General features: G+C 40.8%; 3 protein-coding genes across 3 annotated transcripts in view; all 3 read right to left on the reverse strand.

Moving 5' to 3' along the window:
• The window catches only part of acsf2 (acyl-CoA synthetase family member 2), a 29,149-nt gene extending 26,686 nt beyond the window's left edge, over positions 1–2,463 (reverse strand). The window contains exon 1 of the mRNA XM_080455310.1: positions 2,259–2,463. Within this exon, the coding sequence (XP_080311436.1) occupies positions 2,259–2,374 (116 nt within the window). The 5' untranslated portion in view covers positions 2,375–2,463. The remainder of the gene's footprint in view (positions 1–2,258) is intronic.
• A 1,888-nt stretch (positions 2,464–4,351) lies between these two features.
• Positions 4,352–14,251, reverse strand: tap2t (transporter associated with antigen processing, subunit type t, teleost specific). The gene is made up of 12 exons (XM_080455327.1): positions 13,987–14,251; positions 13,159–13,469; positions 12,534–12,648; positions 12,164–12,294; positions 11,123–11,328; positions 10,485–10,682; positions 8,554–8,682; positions 8,109–8,297; positions 7,550–7,723; positions 7,204–7,354; positions 5,719–5,855; positions 4,352–5,301 (listed from the first exon to the last, which is right to left on the reverse strand). The coding sequence occupies exons 1-12, from the start codon at positions 14,199–14,201 to the stop codon at positions 5,116–5,118; spliced, it is 2,142 nt and encodes a 713-aa protein (XP_080311453.1). The 5' UTR covers positions 14,202–14,251; the 3' UTR covers positions 4,352–5,115.
• A 1,443-nt stretch (positions 14,252–15,694) lies between these two features.
• On the reverse strand, positions 15,695–23,327 carry slc16a5a (solute carrier family 16 member 5a). The gene is made up of 5 exons (XM_080454694.1): positions 23,092–23,327; positions 21,700–22,142; positions 19,782–19,925; positions 18,318–19,145; positions 15,695–17,213 (listed from the first exon to the last, which is right to left on the reverse strand). Exons 2-5 carry the CDS (start codon positions 22,061–22,063, stop codon positions 16,939–16,941), a joined length of 1,611 nt encoding a protein of 536 aa, XP_080310820.1. The 5' UTR covers positions 22,064–22,142; positions 23,092–23,327; the 3' UTR covers positions 15,695–16,938.
• Positions 23,328–23,452: the final 125 nt, after the last annotated feature.

Genomic DNA, 23,452 nt, shown 5'->3' on the forward strand with positions numbered 1-23,452 from the left:
TCCCTTACAATTAGAATACTAATCGGACAGCAGTAGCTCAGTCTGTATGGACTTTGCTTTGGAACCGAAGGGTTGGTGGTTCAAGTCAAGCACAGATGGAATGTGGACTGGCAGCAGGAGAGGGCACTGCTGAGATGCCCTTGAGCAAAGCACTGAACCCCAAAACAAGTCCTGGGTGCCATTATAGTACATCACAGAGGTAAACATTGTACTTTTTTTCACTCCACTACAAGTATTTGAAAACTTTAGTTACTTTGTAGATTTTGGTTATTATTACAAAACATACATTAACCACTTCAGCCCTATACTGTATACACATACAAGCTCATAATGCCACGCATTGTGAGCTTGTAGATCTGCTATTTTCAAAAGATTGTTATACTTTTGAAAACTTGAAATGGGACAGTCTCCATAATAAGTACTTTCTACTTTTGGTACTTTAAGTAGTACATTTTGATACCAATACTTTTGTACTTTTACTCCGGTAAATTTAGAATTCCAGACTTTTACTTGTAACAGAATTTCCATATTGCATATTTCTTTTTTACTTATTTTTATTTGACACCACCGCTTTTGATCAAACAGCGCAAGCCACCTCGATTAGGAATGATAGGCTATAATGTTGCAGGCAGCCATGGACGTTCTCCAAACAATGCCTGCTGTCACAGACAGCCTACAGCACCGTTTCCCAAACAGTGGGTCGGGACCCATGTTTGGGTCGCGGACCAATTTTTATGGATCACGACGAGTAAATAAATATCCCTTTATTTATTTTGGTTTTAGTATTAAAAAAAAAATTCAAAGAATATTATCTAGGACGGTCAAACATATTATCTAATATCCAGGTCAAACATAAGAAGTCAAATGTCACTGTGAAGTTGTCATGTGGCGTCTTGCATTTTATGATTGAATACGTCCTGGTTTTGTTATACAATGGATTGGAATACAGTATCTATGGCACCATCAGAGTAGGTTAAGGTTTATTTGCTTGTAAACAAAGGTGAGACAGTGGTGGAAAAAGTGCTAGTGGAAAAAGTGCTCAAATGTTATAGGCTACTTAAGTAAAAAATGTGAGTAAGTAAAAGTATCATACTGCAATATATAGAAATACTATACAAGTAAAAGTCCGGAGTTGAGTAAAAGTACAAAGGTATGGTATCAAAATTTACTTAAAAGGTAGGGTAAGTGATATTTTTTGGTTAAAACAAAAAGTATTTTGTTAAAATGTTAAAATACTATATTCTGATAGTAATCATTGCTAGAGTGTTTTTTCAGTAACAGATGTCTCCCTGTCTCTCCAGCTCGTTAATAAACAGAAAATACATTTTTCGGTAGGTGTCAAAATCTCAGCCAATCAGGAGAAAGTACCCATTTTTAAGCTTAATTTGTATAGTGTTCCAGTTCAAAATGTGTCTGCTCATTTCTTAGTGTCATCAATTCCAATTTCACTTGTTTAATCTATATCCTGATTGAGTTCTCTGTCCTGGTTGGATACAATTAGAAATGAAACTGAAACTGAAGCGAAAATGCATTTTCTGTTTAATAAAGAGGTGGAGAGACAAGGAGACTCCTAATACTGAACAAACACACTATAGCAATGAGTACTATCAGAATATAGAGCTATTTAACACTTATTTTAACCAAAGCAAATTTACCTACCTTTAAGCACTTACCCTACCTTTAAGTAGAAAGTACTCATAATGCATTATGTCCCATTTCAAATGTATAACATTAATGAAAATCTTTTGAAAATAGCAGATCTACAAGCTCACAATGCTTCGCATCGCCACGCATTGTGAGCTTCTAGATCAGCTATTTTCAAATAGCCGAAATGTATAGGGCTGAAGTGGGTCATTTATGTTTAGTAATAATAATTATTAATAATAATAATTATGTTTAGTAATAATAATCTGAATCTTACGAAGTATAGTAACTTAAGTTTTCAAATAATTGTAGTGGACTGGACTAAAAGTACCATAGTTGCCTCTGAGATGTAGTGGAGTAGAAGTAAAAGTAAAAAATACCTCAACATTTTACTCAACTACAGGACTTGAGTAAATGTACTTAGTTACATAAGTAAAGTCCACACTGTGCTTTAAAAAGCAGTGGACTTTATGCCTCATTTTAGGAGCTATATGCGGTTCCCCGCGAATTCCTACACACCACCACTACTATATTATTTAAATAATCATGAAACAGTGGACAACTGATATATATGATACAGCAAAACGACAATAATCGAGCATGCAGCAACTCACCAACTTGCAAGTAAACCTGGATGTTTCAACGGCCGGTTCAGCAGAGCTTTCACTCTCCTGGAAAACATATTACTTGTTCGCAGAGATTGCGAGCAAAATGCAATTCTCGGAATCATTGTTTTAATGTGAGCTTGAGTGGCCTCTGCAAACCGCGAGCGTCTGGGGTTACACGGGAATGAATTCCAACCGTCGTGCAAATTATTGTGGCTTTTAGTTTGGAGCAGAAGAAGCTGAAACCGCGAGGGAGGGGAGGGGTCGGGGCTTTCAAGTGTTCTTAAAATGCCTTGGCCTCACGTTTCAGTACAGAGCCGTTTCCTGTAGATGGCGCTGAACTCAAATCCTCAGGCGAACCGAAGGTAAAACCCCAAATGAACTTGAACTGTGTCCAATACAATTTATTTAACTTACTATAGACAAATTATTTGTTTACCAACATTTGAGACATTTGTTTCATGCAATCAATTCTCAACCTGTTGCTCTTGTGTGTTGGCTAGGGACTAGCCCTGAAACATGACTGTCAAGCGTCATGTGAACCATGGCTAGCTAGGGACCTGACTGAATGGGTTTCATTTGGAGCCAGTGTGAAGTCGTCTGTTAAGGGGTCTATTAGATCCTGTAAGTCAATGTAATCAAACGCTTGACAATCAAACTAATGTCTTAGTATCTATAAATAGTGGGAAACGTTCTCAAAATAATGACAATATTTATATAGTCAAAATAGCCTAACTTCTTTTATTTATTGTCTCCGCCAGGCCGAAAGGCATGGCGAGAGAGTATGTTTTACCCCCTGTCCGTCCGTCCGTGTGTGTGTGTGTGTGTGTGTGTGTGTGTCCGTCCGTGTGTCATTCTGTCATTTTGTGGACAGCTAATCTCTGGCACCGTTGGCTTGATCGCAGCGAAACTGTGCACACACACTCCCTGGATGCCAGAGCAGAACCTCTGCTCCAATTTTTTCACATGGGCCTTTTATAGCGCCACCAGAAGGCAGATTTGTGCAAAACAAATTTTTGAACAGTACTCCTACAGATTTTGGCCAAAAATCCCCCAAATCGGTACACAGTATCTCTATAGTCATTAAAAGAAACGACTCATTTCAGATTTTTCATATTCCATCCTGATTGGCAAAAATTGTCTCTCAAAGTTTGCAGGAGTACTCCGTTTCGAACAAAATGCCTCAAATCATGAACACAGCATGCAATTTCCGTGAAATGTTGCACACACATTCCCATTAGGCCGGGGAAGAAATGCCGTTTGAAAATGTTCAAATCAGCCTCATGGTGGCGCTGTAACAGGCCAATTCGTATTTTTACCTATAACTGCACCGACCAGTGTAAAACTTTGTATGCACACTCTCTAGAGGCCAAGGAAAAACCTTTGCCCTGCATTTTTCACATTTGCCTTTTATAGCACCACCAGGAGGCAGACTTATGTAAAACACATTTTTTGATATTAAGCCTTCAGATTTGATCCAAATTTCACGCAAATCGGTACACATGATCTCTATAGTCATGTGATCAAGACGGATCTGTTTGATTGATTGATTTTTCATATCCTGATTGGCTAACATTGACATGTAATGTTTGCAGGAGTGGCCGGTTTTGAACAAAATGCAGCAAATCATGAACGCAGCGTCCGATTACGGTGAAACTTTGAATGCACATTTGCACTACGTTGAGGAACAAATGCCACCCTTTTAACATTGGCCTGTTATAGCGCCACCAGCAGGTCAAATTTAGCAAAACACATTTTTAGAACAAAATGCCTCAAATCATGCATGCAGTGTCCGATTGCCGTGCACGGCCTAGGAATAAATGGCACCCTTTTCACATTGGCCTATTATAGCGCCACCAGGAGGCCATAATAACCTACCTGACCTGGCGGAGACTTGTGCTCCGAGGAGCACTTTTTCTAGTTTTGTATTATTATTGTTGCATTCTGGGGTTAAGTTAAATAAAGGTAATGTCTAGATCCCATTGCCTGGACAAAACACTATGATAACCACTCCAGTTACCAGTCAACCAGGTATTCTCTACAAAGACAAAGTCATATGATCTGTACAGCCAATGAATCTGACTAATCATGATAGATTAGGTTAAAACAAATTATTTTAATTTGAAAAACAACAACACACAATGCAAAAAAAAAGTCTAATTTCAAAGCCCACAATCCATATCAAAGTTACATCCATCTCACATTCTATAACATAACTAGTTGATTTGTTTTCCACAGGATCTATATTGTTGTAGGCTGGCGGGTTATTTTAATTTGAAAAACAACAACACACAATGCAAAAAAAAAGTCTAATTTCAAAGCCCACAATCCATATCAAAGTTACATCCATCTCACATTCTATAACATAACTAGTTGATTTGTTTTCCACAGGATCTATATTGTTGTAGGCTGGCGGGTGCAGTAACACAGTCCTATGTTTTGAACTGTTATGAACACAAGTATCTCAGTTGAATTAAGTGGCCAGAAATACGTGGGTCAGATTGTTCCGAGGTCGCCGTATTTGACCCAGGGCAAGGGTGTTTTGGGGCGAGCGTTCTTGTATTCCTTTAAACTAGCGACTGAAAGCAAAAAGTATTTATGACAATGATTACTAAGGTAATGAAATCACGTGTAAAGTCCGATCAAATCTCCATTGTAATCAATGGAGTGGTACTCCTTCTTCAGCCAGCAGAAGGGGAAATAGCGACACCTGCTAGGCCATTGATGAGAACGGCAGGGAATTTGGCACTTCCTCATGAGCCTCATTTTCAAGAGGGCATGCTTGCCGCCTGGTATAGACCAACGCAGTAATGACAAGGGATGTTGCTAAAACAGACTACTAAAATGAATGTTACACAGTATGTCTTTAAGTGAATAGTTCCTCTTTCAAACGATGGTAGCGTCCTTTGTTGGCCATTAGCTCTTGATGCGTGCCCTGCTCCACAATTCTTCCATTCTCCATGAAGATGATGTGATGTGCCTGCTCCACAGTCTTCAGCTGATGGGCAACCACCAGTACTGTTTGGCCACAAGCCATAATCTCCTGTGTCACCTAAAACACAAGAGTGGTTCTAAATACTGGTTTACAGTATCGACATAAGTCTTTTGTCAATTCTGTAAACCAATATTGAAAGATACTGGTTTACAAAAGAAGCCCATGTCTTATGTCATAAGACATGGGATAATTATTAACATTTCAAGTGTACTTTCAGCCAGTCTGAAGTAATTGGAAAGATCTGCACTTTTGTTGTTCCAACCTAAATTTAGTGTCATAGCCCTTTTTAGTGTCATAGCCCATAATAAAACAATACAATAAAATAAAAAAAAGTGCTCCACAGGCATTTTTTAAAATAAGAAATGAGATTCCCAAAATATGTTTTGGTGCTAAAACACATTTTCACAAATATAACACAATATATTTTCTCTCATATTCTTTCTCTAAAGTACACTCTGAAACTTTTCTACATACGGCATTCTGTATGTCAACGTCCAGGTTGCTAGTAGCCTCGTCCAGGATGATGACCTGAGGTTGTCGGACCAGAGCTCTGGCAATGGCTATACACTGCCTCTGTCCAGCAGCCAGACTGCCACCACGTTCCCCTACATCTACAAACAAACACATGGGATGTTTGGCCATTGACAGATTGGTGATTCCCAAGGTCTTTGTCTTACAGTTGACATTCCTTACACCCAGCAAACATTTGGTACAGAAATGTCACTTTGCCATCATCATAAAACATGAATTCTGTTTATTCCATCTGAAGTGAACCATTAAGCTGTTAATCTTATATCTGCTGTCTACTTTAGGTTACTGTTTGAAGGAATTATGCAATATGTCACATTTCCAGTACCTTGTAGACCTGTGTTAAAGTGTCAACTGTTCTATGTTCAGTTGTCACCCTTCCAAACATTCCTTGTATGTATGCCCCGTACAGGACTATAAATAGTTTCTTATTCTAAAAATCAGCAGTCATCAATCACCAAATCCTCATAAGCCTATAACAGCTCTCCCCCTGTGCTGTGGTCCTCAACTAGTAACCTGTGCACTCCAGACAACCCTCCAGTCACACAAGCCTCTAGTTAGAGGGCATTAACGTTAATGTTCATTGGCAGTGATGGGTTCACCACTGATAGGTTTGCAAGTTTGACACCCAGCAGAGGAACCGGTACAGCTGGTGCCCAATGAAAAGGGGCAACAACACACCACAGAATTCTGTCTTTTGTCACATTTTACGTTGCCATTTATCTTTGATCTGTGATATGTCCAGAAAACATGGTTCTTTAAATAAAGGGGAAGAGGGGTGAAATATGTGTTTGCCGATTATGGCTGTCATGGGCATTAACTTGCAGAATATTGCTGACACACAGCCACATCAGGAACATTATATCCAGCAATGGATTCGGCTGCCAATACTTGGGAAGACAACTGGGTGTTTATCGGCTAAGTGCATCAGTTTACCACCTCTCAAACTAGAGGCCACAGAGACGAACTACACACTTCCCCATGTCCATCAATCACATTTGTACCATCTTAGTTTGTGATAAAAATGATATATCACAGACACAGTTCATGTTCATATATTGTTATTTGTCATTTGAATGTTCACATATTAACACTCACAATTGCCAGACAGAAGTGCATACAGCACATCTCTGCCTTATTGTGGTACAGCCAAATATATGTGTAGTACTGTACATTTAGGGTATAGTCTACATATTGTGCAAATAATGATGTGATTGTTCTTTATTTCTTATTGATGTATTGAAAAAGTTTTTTTTTTTTTACTGACACGTCAACCTAAATTAATCAAAAGAGATTATGTTGTGTGTGTGCAGCCAGGAATTAATCCTTTTCTTGGAACTCAGAAGTGAAATAATCTCCAAGGCTAAGCTGGTGTGGGTTATGTGAGCACTGGAAGCTTTCGCACATGGTGATGGGCAACTCTGTTTTTACCTGCGTTGTATTCCTCAGAGATGAAGGCCTCTGCTTTTGCCCTCCTCGCAGCCTCTTTCACCTTCTCCTGGGTACAGTCCTTCAAGCCGTACATTATGTTGTAGCTCACTGAGCCAGAGAACAGCTCAGGGTTCTGGGATACCAGGGCCACCTGCCATCGGAGAGGTGAAAGAGATCGTTGGAAAACAGCAGCAGAAGCAGCGCTTCATCACAAGCACTCTTATTTATTTACTACAGAATTATGTTGACACTGTTAAGGGAGGTATGGTCACAGGTGCTCTTTATTTTTTTTACTATGTTGAGGCATTGGTGATCATCCCCTTTCCATACAGCCATACAACTATACCTTTTGATGTAGGTATTTGTGCTTGTAGTGGTGAAGGGGCTGTCCATCCAACAGGATCTCCCCCTCCTGAGGGTCATACAGTCTGTTCAGCAGGCTGACACAGGACGTCTTCCCACCACCAGAGGGACCGACAAGAGCTGTGATCTTCCCTGGACACAGCTCCATAGACACTGACTGGTAGAGAACAGGTTAATGCAGGGCTAGCCATAGCAGCAGAATTTGGGCTTGAAGAATATTTCTTTTTGAATGACCAAAGCATTATAGGGAGTTATGAGATTCTTAACGCAGTTAACTTGATATGTTACATTCTAGGTGAGTTGCTTAGTACAAGTGATGCTCACAAATACTATGATACTGCATAAGGCATACAAAAGTGAATGCCTACTAATTACATTTCTAAATAATCAATGTTTTGTCATTGTGTTTGGATGTCATCAATTACTTAATATTTTGGTGATTCATGACAAAAAGATTTGGGCACCCTGATGCCCAACTCCAATAAAATGATAGAACCTAAAAGCTGTTTCTACTGGGGCAGATAGAGTGAACAGACTCTAACCTTGAGTGCTGGTTTATCGGGCGTTGAAGGGTAGGCGAAGCTGACGTTCTGAAAAGTAACTCGTCCCTCCAGCTTCTCAGGAGCCAGCTCTCCTGCCTCCTTACACTGTGGTTTTCTGTCCAGATAGTTTAACACCTTGTTTATGACACCTACTGTGCTCACTGTTTCTCCAATGCCATATAGAATCTCCTGGAAGACCAGACAAACAATATTTAGACCTTTATAATAACAAGACGTTTTGTCTGTGTGTCATCAATAAATCATTGTGCAATGTAAAACATCTGTGAATACTGCATTCATTGCAGGATGTGCTACCTCTGACTATGACATTCGATCCCCCTCGATCTTAATAGTTTTGGTAAGGCATGCCTTGCTGAAGATTGCTTTTTATACAGTGCACTCTCTTCTGTGAGTATCCATATTATGCACAGACAACAGAACTCACCCTCATATTGGCTGTCATAGGTTTCTGATAGAGGAAAAAGGTCAGCAGGCTGCCAATGCTGAGTTGATCAGACTTCAGCAGTTTACGTCCAATGAACAGCATCAGCACCTTTATGCCAAGGCTCACCAGCTAGAAGGCACACACAGAGATAAGAGCCACACCATGATCCACACCAGACATACAGTGTGTTTGACCAGTGTCATTGGTAATGTTTCTCACTGTTTGTTTTGTGGTACCACGTGGTTTCTGATGATGTCATGAATGCCCTAAAGGTTTGTACTATTTGAAATTGGACCAATATACGCTGTGAATAGTGTTCATACTGCAAACTTCCACCCATCTTCAGCACTAACTAATTAGAATAAAATGTATGCCATTTTGCCATCATTGTGATCCCCTTTTCACCTAATTCTAGCTGGCTTGGCTAACTGGCTTGCAGTAGATAACTTTATAGCTACTGTGCCTACTGTGCCTACATGTGCAGAGTCTAGACACATTTCCTAATAATGGTGCAGAGTCTAGACACATTTCCTAATAATGATGACACAATCAGGCAATCCGGTACACTTCCTGTTGGGATTCTAACTAAATTTTCTGTGAAATTTCTTGACCTCCGACTTCCCAGTAACTGACAACATGGACACGTCATCATAGGTCACCAGGTCATTTAGTGCACTGTTCCGTGGAAGAAAAGAATCTTTCCTACATGCACTAAATGCATGGTCAGGGACCACATGCAATACCTTCATGGACCACCAGTGGTCCACGGACTACTGTCTACAGCAAGAAATGCTGATGGACGAGAGTGAGACCCCACTATACCCACCTACAGCAATCAAAGTATCCCCACCTTGCCCAGCTGGCAAGGCACTATTTGAGCATCTCAGGCAGCTTGGTTAGAGCTGAAAGTGTTTTCTCCATGGCTGGGATAATATCAACTCTCCATGGCTGGGATAATATCAAATAAATCTGAATCACTAGATTCAGAAAACGTGGCTTGAACATTGATAGCCTGTTTTAAATATTGTACATGTTCCATATAGAAGTTACTTCATATTAGTTTATATTGAGTTGGAGTGCAGATACCTAACTTGTGCTCATTAAAACACAATGGGCAACGGATCCATCCAAACTAACTTGATTAATTTAGTGCCTAAGGCTAAGCAAACAACAAAACAATAGTTTTGGTTGGAATGCCCTCTAGTGGACAGAATGTACATAACAACCACATGCTACAGTCTGTGGTACAGTACATTGGTATAAGCCTTATTAAGGTACATAAATGATTATAATAATAGGCAAAATGTGAGCAGGAAAAAAATTATGGATTATAGAGGAAGATTGATAGCCCTAGTGTATTGCTTTGAAATGCAAAGTGAAAGGGAAAAACCTCCTGAACTCAGTTCAGTTAAGCACCAAATAACAAATGGCAACAGCTGTCAACAGACTAAAATGTTATCCATGAAAATGTGATAATAACTTCTTTGACATTAATAGGTTAAGTTAAGGGGTAAATAAACGTAACTGCCTCGCTGTAATGCCAGTGAGGCTGTACATGTAATTATTATCATTCATTTCCATTTCCCCTTTTTCACCAGAGTTAAACCACTTCCGTTCTTTTTTCCCGCCTAATTTTGAACCAATTCAGAGTGTTTCCACTGAAAATGAATGGGTTCAGAACCCTAAAAGTTGGTTTGAAACTGGAATCAAAACATACTAGTTTTTTCTTGCCCTGGACTGGGAACCAAAGTGTCAATATTCTACAGGTTGAAGATGCAGATGCGATATAAACAATGGCAAAACTAAGCGACAAATCATCATAAAAAAAGAAAGGTGCAGTGGTCTAGTTAGTTTGGTAGTTAAAGCTGTCTTTGTTTGGTTGCACCATGATTCATCTTAGTGACAAACAAGTCACATAGATGTAATCTTACCCTCCGAATCAGAAGGTGGACTGCGCTGTAGATGCCTTTTTGTCTCTTGATATGGTACATCTGCTCCAGTGCATCATTATACCTCTTCATTTCAACTTCCTCTCCCTTGAAGCTGCGGACAATTCTGATTCCCTCAATAGTTTGTTTAGCCAACTCTGCGTTCTGAGCCTGGCTTTCTTGCACCTTTTCCTTGACCTCCTGTTTTAATGAAGAACACATGGAGACTTAAGTCCATCAACAATATAGAAACTGCATCATACATCATGGATTCAAATTAGCCATTAGTTGTGTGGTGTTTCCTCTCCCTGCCATATTATATAATTCTGCACTACGAGGTCTACTCTAGGCAACCATAAATAACATTACACTCTGTTCTAACATTGTACTAAATAGTGTGTAACATCATATTTAGTATGATGCTACTAAACTCTTTACAGACATGTTTTTGCAATTTATGCATACAGTACAATTTAGAGTGAAATCTCGTTGGATCTCACAAACAAATGGATCTAAATGAAAACGCTGATCACACAATGTTTGCATAAATGCATTTAAGAGTGATTTACAATCAAATTTGTTAGGCACACGTTTGATAAACGAGGCCCATCGCTTCCATGGAAATATTTTATGGTACATACCTGGCTGTAGGTGGTGTATTTTTTCTGTATAAGGGCCAAGAGAGGCATCTCTATACAGGTGAGCACTGTGAGCTCCCAGGACAGGCGCAGCATCAGTACCAACATGAGGCTGGTTTTCACCAGGCCACGGACAAGCGTGTTGGCATTGAGCGCTACGGCACGGCCCATCCTGTCCACGTCAGAACTGAGGCGGGATGACAGGCCTCCTGCAGGTGTTTGGGGGGGATGTGATTTCACAATCACACACACACACACACACACACACACAAAGACCAGACAGCAACAGTACAATGGAACAGCAAGTCACATCTTCCCAGTTCCCACAAAGAGGGGGCAATTGATTATCTGCCTATGTGTGGCTGCTCGGCTCTATTCAATATCTGAGGGGCTGTTACTGATTCCTACACCAGAGAAGAAAACAGGAAACGTATAAAATGATGATTTAACATCATAAAAACAATATATTTTGAGGAATTTCTAGTGTACCAACATTTTGTTTTTGAAAGTCAGGTGTGTTGATATCCGTGTGCCTGTCTCTGAAAGTTAATGTGATTGTCAGAGTTGTGAGCTGCGAGTTGTTACAGCTTGGGTAATTCATATTGCATCCAGAATACTGATTTCCCCGACTTCCTGGTGGGAAACTCATATAGAGGCTAAATCCAACACTACCGGAAAAGCACTATAAGGGCACAGTCACACCAAACTATGGTTGCCCGCTGTTAAACTCGCAATTTCTTTTGCAGCCAGTATTGTATGGCATGTACCAGCAGGCGCATAGAGCGCATAAATTCAAGATGTGTGTGACACGCGGAAAGATGCGCAAGACCATGAATCCACGCATTTGCATTGACAAAGCATTGGCAGATTCCGCCCCATAGGTAAAATAAAAGTGCGGTGTGTCCACCTAAGTGTGACCATGTGGTTTTATAAGATAAACCTGAAAGCGACAGTAAAAATGACCACAACAAAAAATATAAATAAATAACCTTCCTGAAGTATGATATCAGAATGAAATGCTATATGTGTTTGTGTGTGTCTCACCGGGCTTGTTGTCCTCAAAGAAATGTATCTCCTGTTGCAGTAAACTATGGAACAGGAGCTGTTTCATTCGCCTGTTCAGCCTGGACAGGGTCAACATGAACATGCTTCCTCTCAGCCCAGAGCACAGCATACTGGGATATAGGGAAGAATGCAAAGTGAGATACCCTTCCATTCACCTTTTTTTTTTTTAAAGATCCCCACATGTAGATCAATCCTACATGTGGGAAAATCTTAGTAGACCTTTTGTGCAACCTAAAAGGCTGCAAAGACAGTAGCTATCACAAAAGCAGAGAGAGCGAGGGGGGGGAGAGAGAGAGAGAGAGAGAGAGAGAGAGAGAGAGAGAAATATTTAACACTATTGTTTTGTCACCTTCCAATTGAGAAAAGGGCCAGATGAACGATTGCCTGTATGAAGCTTGTATGAAGGTGTTGGTCTCTCAGCATATCAATAACTCTCCCCTGGTAATATGGGATGAATGTATCACCTGCAAACAGATAATCAGAGGTTAACAGATTGTTTGACTGCCATAACGCATTAAGTTGTCTCCTTTACATAACGGGAAATGGATAATTGTCCTACAGTATGACCTGATTTTAGGGATGCACCGAATGGGAAATTCTTGGCCGAAACCAAATACTGAATATAGGAAACAGTTGGCCAAATAACCAAATACTGAATAGCCGAATATAATTATTTAAAATATATATATATATTATTTTTTTGTGCCATGACAGCAATGTTGTAGAGCTACATGAGTTGTAGAGCTACATGAGTATGGCAAAACTTATAATCACTATGAGTCCATATTGAGATCAGTTATAAAATATATATATACATTCGGTATCCGGCGTTAAAATCTATTCGGCCGAATACCGAATATGCTTTTTTTGGCCATATTCGGACGAATATATTCGGTTGCCGAATATTCGGTGCATCCCTACCTGATTTGATTTTGCACTACTGTACAGTAGGTTATCATGATGCATATACTCACAGACGACCGCGCCGATGAGGAAAGAAAACGCTGCCGTCAGATGAGTGACGTCTAGTCTGAAAAACGTCACCACTCTGGTCAGCACCTTCCTGGCATCCACTTTCTTAATATCTCCTTTCGCCCCTCCACCACCACCGCGGAGGAAGTCCAGTTCCCAAACCCCACAGGCGACCAGAGACGATATCGTGGACAAGATCACCGTACTGGGTTCTGGGATAAGTCCAAAGGGCACTGCTGGGGTCTGATGATCCACCACGAGTGTCCGTCCACTTTCAAACACGGGCGGCAACAGGCAGAGTAGAGCAACCCACCTGCAGTGGTGTAAAGTAACTAAGTACATTTGCTCAAGCACTGTACTTAAGTACAATTTTTAGGTACTACTACTTTACTGGAGTATGTCCACATTTCAATACTTTTACTTCTACTCCACAACCTCTCAGAGGCAAATATTGCACTTTTTACTCCACTACAATTATTTGGAAACTTTAGTTACTAGTTACTTTGTAGATTTTGATCATTATTACAAAACATACATTAACCACTTCAACCCTGTATACATTTCGTCCATTTGAAAATAGCCGATCTACAAGCTCACAATGTGTCGCGATGCGATGCATTGTGAGCTTGTAGATCTTCTATTTTCAAAAGATTTTTTATACAATGAATACATATGAAAACTTGTGAAATGGGACATTCTGCACAATTACCAATTTCTCATTTTGGTACTTTAAGTACATTTTGAATTCCGGACTTTTACTTGTAACAGAGTATTTCTACATACTTTTACCTAAAGTAAAACATGTGAGTACTTTTTCCACCACAGCCCACCTGTAGAGTGCACACTGGGGGGGCTTCCCATCGTCAGTCAACATCCAGGTCAACGAGCGAAGGATTGTCCATCTCACAGCCGCATAGGCCCACAGAGCCAGCGGTCCTCCTGAAGTGGAGCAGTCACAGAGCACCAGGCCGCCCCACAGTGACAGCCACAACACACAGTCACACAGGAGGACCACAAACACACATCTCTTCTCTCCGGCCATCATCTCCCTCCTGAGTTCCACGTCCACCCCGAAGATGTAGACTTTGATTGATTGATTGATTGAATACGTTATTTAGAAGTTTGTAGAAAAAAAAGCACATGAAAGTACAGTTTAAATACAAGGTCAACTAAATAGGTTTAAAAAGCCCATGAAAGCGTAAGGGCTTGTTTCAAATGGGGTCCTTATGTACTCAATTCATAGTGACATTAAATGACAGACAGATATACACTTCTACTAGCCTGGTTCCAAACCTAATACACTACTATACAGAACATCACTGAATGACTGAATCCTAGTTGAACACAAATGCTGTTGTTACAGTCTGCGAAACAATTCATAATTATGTTGCTCTAGCCTTGGTATCATATATGTATTTTTATCGAGTCTGACTTTTACTTTCTATGCAAACCTATGCAAATGTCAAAATCGATCAAATATGATAGTCTTGATCCAAAGCTAATGTTGCTCCTCCCTGTTCAGCAAACATACCATCACAACTTAATAAACGACTTAACGTTGTTATTGTGTTGTTAAAGATGTTATTGGACCATATTTTGATCCCAGACTTACCGTTGTTGTCTCACTTGGAGCCTAGGAGGACGCTTAACACGCTTTTACTTTCACTTTCACTTTCCCTATCGAGGCAGATCGTTCGTCTTCGACCCATTTGGAAACCACTATAGAACACCTTAATTTAAAACGGTCTGACTCCATGTAACGATATATATAATACATTACAGTCCAGCCCCTCTTTTAGTGAATCCATGCGTTCAGCTGCTGTTCCACGTCCGTTTCTTTTCCTTGAAAGGCTTTTTATCTTCAGGTTTCATTAGTATAGTATGACCACTTGATGGCGACATGCACATGGATCACAAGACTGCAGTGGTGGATGAAGTACTCAAAGGTTTTACTTAGGTGAAAGTATCAATACTGCAATGTAGAAATACTCTGTAATTATACAAGTAAAAGTCCGGAATTCATTCATGAGTAAAAGTACAAAAGTATTGGTTTCAAAATGTACTGAAAGTACCAAAAGTAGAAAGTACTCATTGTGCACTTCTTCTCCACTACATCTCAGAGGCAAATATTATACTTTTACTCCACTACAATTATTTAGTTAATAGTTGCTTTGTAGATTTTGATTAGGCCTATTATTACAAAACATATTGACCACTTCAGCCCTACAGTATATACATTTCGGCCATTTGAAAATAGCAGATCTACAAGCTCACGTCGTGATGCAACGCATTGTGAGCTTGTAGATCTGCTATTTTCAAAAGATTTTTATACATTTGAAAAGTTGTGAAGTCAAGTACTGAAAATTGGAAATACTCCAGTAAAGTAAAAAATACCTCAAAATTGTACTTAAGTACAGTACTTGAGTAAATGTACTTAGTTACTTTCCACCACTGCCAGACTGCTTGATGAAGCGCTCACATAACATAATGCCTAATAACGTTACATTGCGTTCCCAATGATGATACAAAGAAAACATATTTGATAAACGCTTTACTTTATTTTCCCATAGTGTATAAATAAGGCATTCATATGAAAGGTATACTGTAATTTGGCCCAAAAGCAATACTAGCCCTTACAAAAATACTAAATTGCAGAAAAGACATTATTACACCACCATGTACTTTCAATGTCAAAATGAGGAATTGTATTCCTTCAATCATTGTAATACTCACTTACCTGGAATATGCAGAAATACCAGCTAAAACACAGGCATATATTGTAGGCTATGTTGTGTCATTAATGTCTGGCAATATTCACAACTATGCAATGTCCTTGCTTTCAGTCATGTCACATCAAAAAGCAAGCAGGCTTTTAGATATAATTTTGTTACAGTCAGTCACACCCATAATGAATGTGTAATATGTTCATAGAATACCGCGAAATATGGGTCAAACCCTATGTAAACGGTATTGCAATATGACAACATTTATGCTTATTTAAACACAAATGCAGAGGTTCTGAGTAATAACATCTCTCCAATGATTGTTTTCAAATACAAACGCAACTCAGGGGGGTATACAAAAAAAGGCACTGTCATGAAGGGATGAGAAGCATGCAGATAAACATGTATGCTTAGTTACTACTTATAGAGTAGGCATTCCTTTTCTCACATCATCTGCTCGACAGTGTATGACTATGAGTTACTAAGAGAACGACCCACTTCTATTATACTGGGTGCGACTTGTAAACTCAATACCATGCTCAGCTTATTAGTTAAAGTAAGAGGAAAGTAGACTTCTTTTCCTCTGTTGAATGACTGATACGGCTTGGTTTCAAACAGTGTGTGTATATAATTAAGAGTATATAATGGACTGTGACATCATATCCACATGGTTAGCAGCATATTATGATATACAGTCCAAACACATATTTCATATTATAACGTACAGCGCTGTTTGTTTTGGTGTGTAGTGGGTCAACACTCAAGTCTCAGATTAAAGATTATACTTGCAAACACATCTCAGCGTTTGGTTCAACATATTTGCAGTACCAAATGGCCAGGGCTGGGGGACAATTCTTCTGGTACGTTGTCAGTCACAAGAGATACTCGAACTTTCAAATGCTCACATACTACACATGCTACAGTGTATGTGTTGTACATTCCCAGGCCCAGCTCCATCATTATGGTATGTGAAGTGAGTTGAAACACATGAAGCGAACAGTTTGCTAACACTGTTTGATTCAGGTCTAATGTGTGTTAGGGGGTGAGGTAAGATCACGTTCAGATGCTGCTGGTGATATGCTCCGTCCGGGAGTCCGAGTCCTGCTCTTTGTCTCCCTCTGTGGGTACACTGCTGTACTCGCAGTGTGGAGCTGTGTCAGCTACAGGTTTTGAGGGTTCGGTCAGGGCTGCGGGCTGGCCCTGTTCTGAAGTCTGCGCATCCCTCTTATCCAGCCAGTAAAATGACACCATGAGGAACACGCCAGACGAGGCCACAACAGCGCTGCAGACAGCGAACATATGGAAGTACTGCCCTGTCCTGTCCACCAGGACACCTAAAAAAACAACCACAGGGACATCATTAATATTACTAGTAACGACAGGAGAAAAGTCACTCACAAGGGAGAATCGCTGTTCCCCTCTTCATCTGTTTTTCACCCATTTTCAACATTTTCCCCTTACCACTGAGATTTACTCAAACATAAAGTTCAATAACTCAAATATATTAACATGCTACAATACATGAATATCACACTCTGACTTGAAGCACTGTTGTGCAATTAATGTGGTCGATATGTGAACACTGAGTGTGAACACGAGGGAAGCACTGCTGACATTTAAGAAGGCTGTGGCAGTGAAACAGGAGTCTGTGCCCTTTCCCCGATTTCGTACGCAACTAATACCACCAGCCACACACTAGCCCTGCCCCCTTCAGCCCCTCTTCAGTTGTTCCCCTGAGGGAACTGCTGAACACTCTAGACTTCTTGTGCAGTCTTTTATGTGCACAGCAAATGCCTGTGCACACAGGTTTATTTTACTTTGCTGATGAGGGCTGTATATTGACTTCCACTGACTCCATGAACAATTTAAGCACTTAGCATAATGCTCTTCATCCAGAGTGACTTACATTGTGCAAACAACATGGTAAAAGGTCAAGGAAATGGAGCGCAAAGAAAACAATTTAGTGCTACAAAGGAACTACAGTAGGGTACCAGACAAACATCAAACCTAGCATCTGTCAAAACAACATGCTATCTAAATAACATTCTTAGCATTTGTGGTCAAGCAAACAGTACTATACAGTATGTCTATGTAAACTAGTATAGCACAGTAAGTAACTAACATACACCTACATCTATTGAAAATAGGCAACGAAAAGTGAGGAAATAAGGAGTGCTATGGGGTGAGGTGGAGTCTGGAGAGGTGAGTTTTTAGACTATGGCAGGAAATGGGGAGTGACTGCAGTCTTGACTGAGAGGGGAGGTCAATCCACAGCTTGGGGACCTGGAGGTAGAATAGTCTACACATTTTTGAGTGGAGGACTTTAAAATAGCACATTGAAAAGTGGGCTATTTTAAAGTCCTCGCTCTTCAGTAATGTGTGTGTACCTGATCTGATTCTAAGCTCCTAAGTTCTTCTCAGCCTGTGTTTTACAGTACCTGCCAGTGGAGGGCCAATGAGCAGAGTAACGCTCTCCATGATAGAAAGCAAGCCCAGTGCTGCGGGGAAGCGACTCATCTCCACCGTATCCATGAGCACGGTAAACATCAGTGAGCCCACCAGCGCCATAGACAGTCCAAATGCCAGCACAAAGCCCAGCAGAATGTTGAAGCTGTGCCCGAAGCAGCAGATGCAGTTACTGAGCCCGTTCAACAGCAGGGCTGAGGAAAACACATAGATGTGACGCCCCTTGAAAAAGGGCAGGTTGAAGAGGATACCGACAGGCGGCCTCACCACGATGTTGACGATTCCCAGGATGGAGAGGAGCAGCGCAGCCTGGCCCTGCTCCATGCCATAGGCTGTGGCATATGGTACTAGGAATATCAGTGGCACAATAAAACCCAGCATCATCCAGGTAATGCCTATGGTGTATGCACGGTACCGTGGGTTCTTGCGGAACAAGTCAAAGGCCATGTGCTTGCCCAGGACAGTCAAAACGTAGCTTATCATCGTCCTCGCCCTAACCTTCTCCTCTTCCTCCAGCTTAGGGGGGTCATGGTTCATCAGGGGCTGGCCGCGGCGCTTGGGGGGCGCAAGGGGTCTCATCACTGCTCCACAGACACAACAGTTGAGTAGGACGGCACCCAGGACGAGGAAGCTTCCGCGCCAACCCAGTTCTGCATGGAGGTAGTTACCGAGGAATGGCAGTGTGCACAGGCCCAGGGCTGTGCCCGTGGAGGACATGGCATTGGCAAACGTGCGTCGACGTACAAAGTAATGTCCAAGAATGGTCACAGCGGGCTGGAAGCTGAAGCAGAACCCCAGACCTGGAATAATGGAGGACAAGTGTCACAATGGACAATTGACCACATTCACCTGGAGGCCATTTTGCTCTTATGTACATCATATGTGGAAATGAGTTATTCCGAACAGAAAAGTGGAAATTATAGTTACTTATTTTAAAGGCATAGATTAAAATACAGCGCCTCCTTGAGATGTTGGACCTTTCTAACGGTGAACCCTAGAGCCCGACCGATGCCGATCCAAATATTGGAAAGTCCTTGACCACCAATTATTGATGTTTTGGCCAATAAAAGTGCAACATTTTCTAATCAATTTGAAAAACTTTGATGTCATTAAAGTTTGTATTTGAGAGCATTTAACTTTTAGCAAGAAATCTAATAAAAATAAGCACAAATAACTTTTTGATAGATAAAACAACAAACAGAACTTTATTTAACCACTTAAGCCCTATTCAAATTCAAAACACATTGTGAAGTGTTGTTAGCTTGTAGATCTGCTATTTTAAAACTTAAATAGGGACACCAGGTTGATTGATACTGATACTGATTTCAAATAATGACTGATACATCGGCCAGACTGGTATTAGACTCTAGTGTACATAACCGAAACAAACAAGTCTGTGTTGTGTGTTGACAGCATCTCTGTCAAAGGTCTCTGACCTGTTATGATCCCAGCAGTGATGTAGAGCTGAATGATGGACTGGGTGAATGAGCTAGCAATCATTCCAAGCCCACTTAAGACTCCGCCCATCATAACTGTTGCTCGGCAACCAAACCTTTCCACCAGCACACTGCAGAGAGGACCTGTAGATAATGAAATGAGCTTGGTTAAATACACATTAAAGGACAAAGAGCTACACAGTAACAGAAAGTGCATGTTCTTATTCTGACATCATGTTTGATTAAATGCTAGCAAGTAGGTTTTAGGTATAGCTGTATAGCTGTTCTTGATCTTGAACAAGGGTTTGCGTTTGTGGGTCACCGTGTGTGAAATGTCTATGTACACTTGACGTGTGCTCGTTTTAATCCATTAACTCTTGTTAAAACACACTTAAGTCTCAGATGTTTGCGCAACAAAATCAAACTGTGGTTTGCCTCAGCAGCCTCACATTACATCACTCCATAATAGTTCAGGAAGTTTAGTTCCAAACGTCCTCATTGCTCACCATTCGTAAACAAGCTCTGACAGGACAGTTTGAGGCAGTTGAAAAATTGTGCATTCTGTGTTTTGTTCAGGCTGTTTTTGTTTCATTGGTGCTTTTATGTCATTTGTATGTTCTGCATATATTTGAAAACCTGGAGAAAAAAAAACTTCAATTCATTCCCTATGGAAGTCACATGGTTTGATAAAACTGACTTGCCTTAGGGTAGGGGGAGTAAAGCCAGAGAGCGGCGAAGCAAGTCAGTTTTATCAAACCATGTGACTTCCATAGGGAATGAATTGAAATGGCCTTATGCCTCACGTAAGGGATAAGGCAACGACAAAACACTTGTTTTAACTGTGTGAGGGAGGCCTTAGGCAACAGGCCATCAGGCCATAACTTACAGAATAATGAATCCTGGCTTCCCTATAATAGGTTCCCTATAACTAGTGACAGTCAATAAGTTTGATAATGGTTTGCAGTACAGTCAGATATTCACATGGGTCTTCGCTGACAATGTTTATCTATTGTCCACCCTACTTCTGTGTTTCATGTAAATTACGTTACATAATCTCCTGCATCCAACTTCCTAAAAAAATACTAACAATACAAATGGTGGCATGTGCAAAATTCAGTTGGCTCGTGTCCGGGTAGCTCAGTCGGTATGCCTCTCGCCTTTAGACCACAAGGTCATGGGTTCGATCCCGGGCACCGCCAACTCATCGCATGAGTAGCCCGGCTTGGGTGCGGTAAGTCGTGCGGTAAGTACTGGGACCTGATGGTAGGTGTGGCGCTTCACCTCAGCAATCCATCTCTCAGGGGTCTAGCGCATTGTACCTGGGACAGACTCCCGCGTGTTATCGGCTGCCGACAATAAGCCACTCCCAACCTACTTATTATTGTGTCTAGCCAAACAATGTGGAGAATGGAGATAAAGTAATCTTTCACTGTAATCAACTGACTCTTCCAGTTTTAACTTCAGCAGTTTTGAAGGTTTATGGCACCATACCTTTAGTCATGTATGACATGGAACCAATTATGTAGTTAATATGTAACTATCTAATAGTAGTAGTTCTGTAGTTCTGTTAAGATTTTAAAACATCAATGTTTTAAAATGGATTTATAGGGCATTTTTAATGGATAGATTGCCTTGTCTCTCTGCATGAAAGTTATGCAAATACATTAAAAAAAAACATTATCTAAGAAAACTTAAGATTCCAATATTTCAATGACTGACACAGAGCTGACACGATGAAAGGGTTAAATACTATAAAATACCATAAGTTGTCTCGTCTCGGGATTCAGATATCCACCCCCTACTTGGGTTACGTATAGCGGTTTGTTGACCAAAACCAAAAACTGGACAACATTGTGATTTTTTTCCAAGCTTTTTTTCTTTACAGATAGATTCCAGCAATTCGTGCTTAATACAGTACCTCCAGCATGAAGCACCGATGTCATAATGGAAGGCACCCAGGACGTCTCACTATTGGTGGCCTGGAATTCATTCTGGAGGTCGTTGTAGAAGATCCCCACACAGGAGGGAAAGGCGAGGGTCATAGCCAGGACGAGGATGGTGGCAACCAGCACCACCCAGCCCCAGCCCCCATCAGGTGCTGTGACTGCCCCCGGCATGGGCACGGCGTCTCTGGTCTCATGGTCGCGCTTTGCCCCCTCCTCAGAGTCATAGTTGATGGCTTCTGCCACCGTCTCCACACCATTTGCCTGCTCAGGGACCCTGGTGGGGTCCATCTGGAAGCAGTAGTCACTTGTCCCTCTGTGCCCATTCCTAAAAGTCATTTTCTGCTCAGGCTCTCAGGCAGTGTCCCTGTAGTAGCACTACAGTTACTGATATCCATGTCAACTTAACTTCAGTAACCTTCAACATAAAAAGAGGACATAATCAAATCAGACTTAGCCAAACAAATATTATTTACAATTGTGTATTTAATTTATAAAAACTACCTGAATTAAAACATGTAGCCTACATGTACATAATATGTCTTATTCGTATAGGTTTCTGGAGTGTATTTTTCGTGTTGAGACTGGAGGAGTTAATAATACTTGTCTAGTATGAAACTTGCAAGTACTTGGGAAAATCCTGAAATGAATGGCCCTCTGTGGAGGCTGAAATGGATCCTTGCATAATTTCAGCAGCATTGGTCAACAGTCAGTGTGTCATGAACAGAACAGCCCGCTGGCGCTGCTGCTGCTGCTGTCAGATATTCTCCTATTTACTGGTCAAATCTGCGTTAAGCAGCAAGACAATTTGACAGTTTACCAACCACACTGACTGGACGTGCCATTAAATAAAGGTTTCCACATTAAGCACTTAGCTGCTCACTCTCATCCACGTGGCATCTTCAATGAATGTATTATTTTGTCGCCCCAAAAGGTCAGTGTATACGTCATGGGTTAAAACCTCGCTCGAACCCGATATTTTGTCATTAAAAAAACAACCCCGGACCCCGCTGAATGGGAAATGTATAACCTACTGTACACAAAATAGTACACTCCTAAATCTGCTAGTTTGCTTCTGTTTCTTTTTTTTATGCTTTGTGAAATATATAATATAATACAATATAATATAATATAATATAATATAATATAATATAATATAATATAATATAATATAATATAATATAATATAATAATATAATATAATATAATAATATAATATAATAATATAATATATCACCATCCTGTGATCAATATCAGCGGGGTAGACTTTAACCCGCTGATATTGATCGCTAGAGAAATACAGAACAACCAGGAAGGAAACGGCAGAAACCATCATTCATGCTGTACAGTTCAAAATCCGTCCATACCTTGTGTTATATATGTGTCTATTTCCATGTGTCGCGTCTTCTGTCGTTATAAGCGTTTCTCCTCCGCCTCAACGCCCGCATCCATGCTCAGTCAAGTCAAACACGTTATACAAACAAGATGCTGTGAGTGACCGACCGTTGCCTTTCCGCCTTGAAGACAGTCAAGACACAATAAATGTGTTCTAGGTGGGCGGAGGCACAACTTCAGAGGGGCTCCAAAGCGGATCCATGCTTTTAGTTGACGGTACGGCGGTGTCGCGCGCCGAAAATAGCCGATCTGCGAGCTCACAGCGCGTCGCTGATGCGACGCGCTGTGAGCTTGCAGATCGGCTATTTGCGCCTCGCGACGCCGTCGTACCAC

This window comes from Gymnoscopelus braueri (assembly GCF_963280865.1).
Source record: "Gymnoscopelus braueri genome assembly, chromosome: 17".
NCBI classification, from domain to species: Eukaryota; Metazoa; Chordata; class Actinopteri; order Myctophiformes; family Myctophidae; genus Gymnoscopelus; species Gymnoscopelus braueri.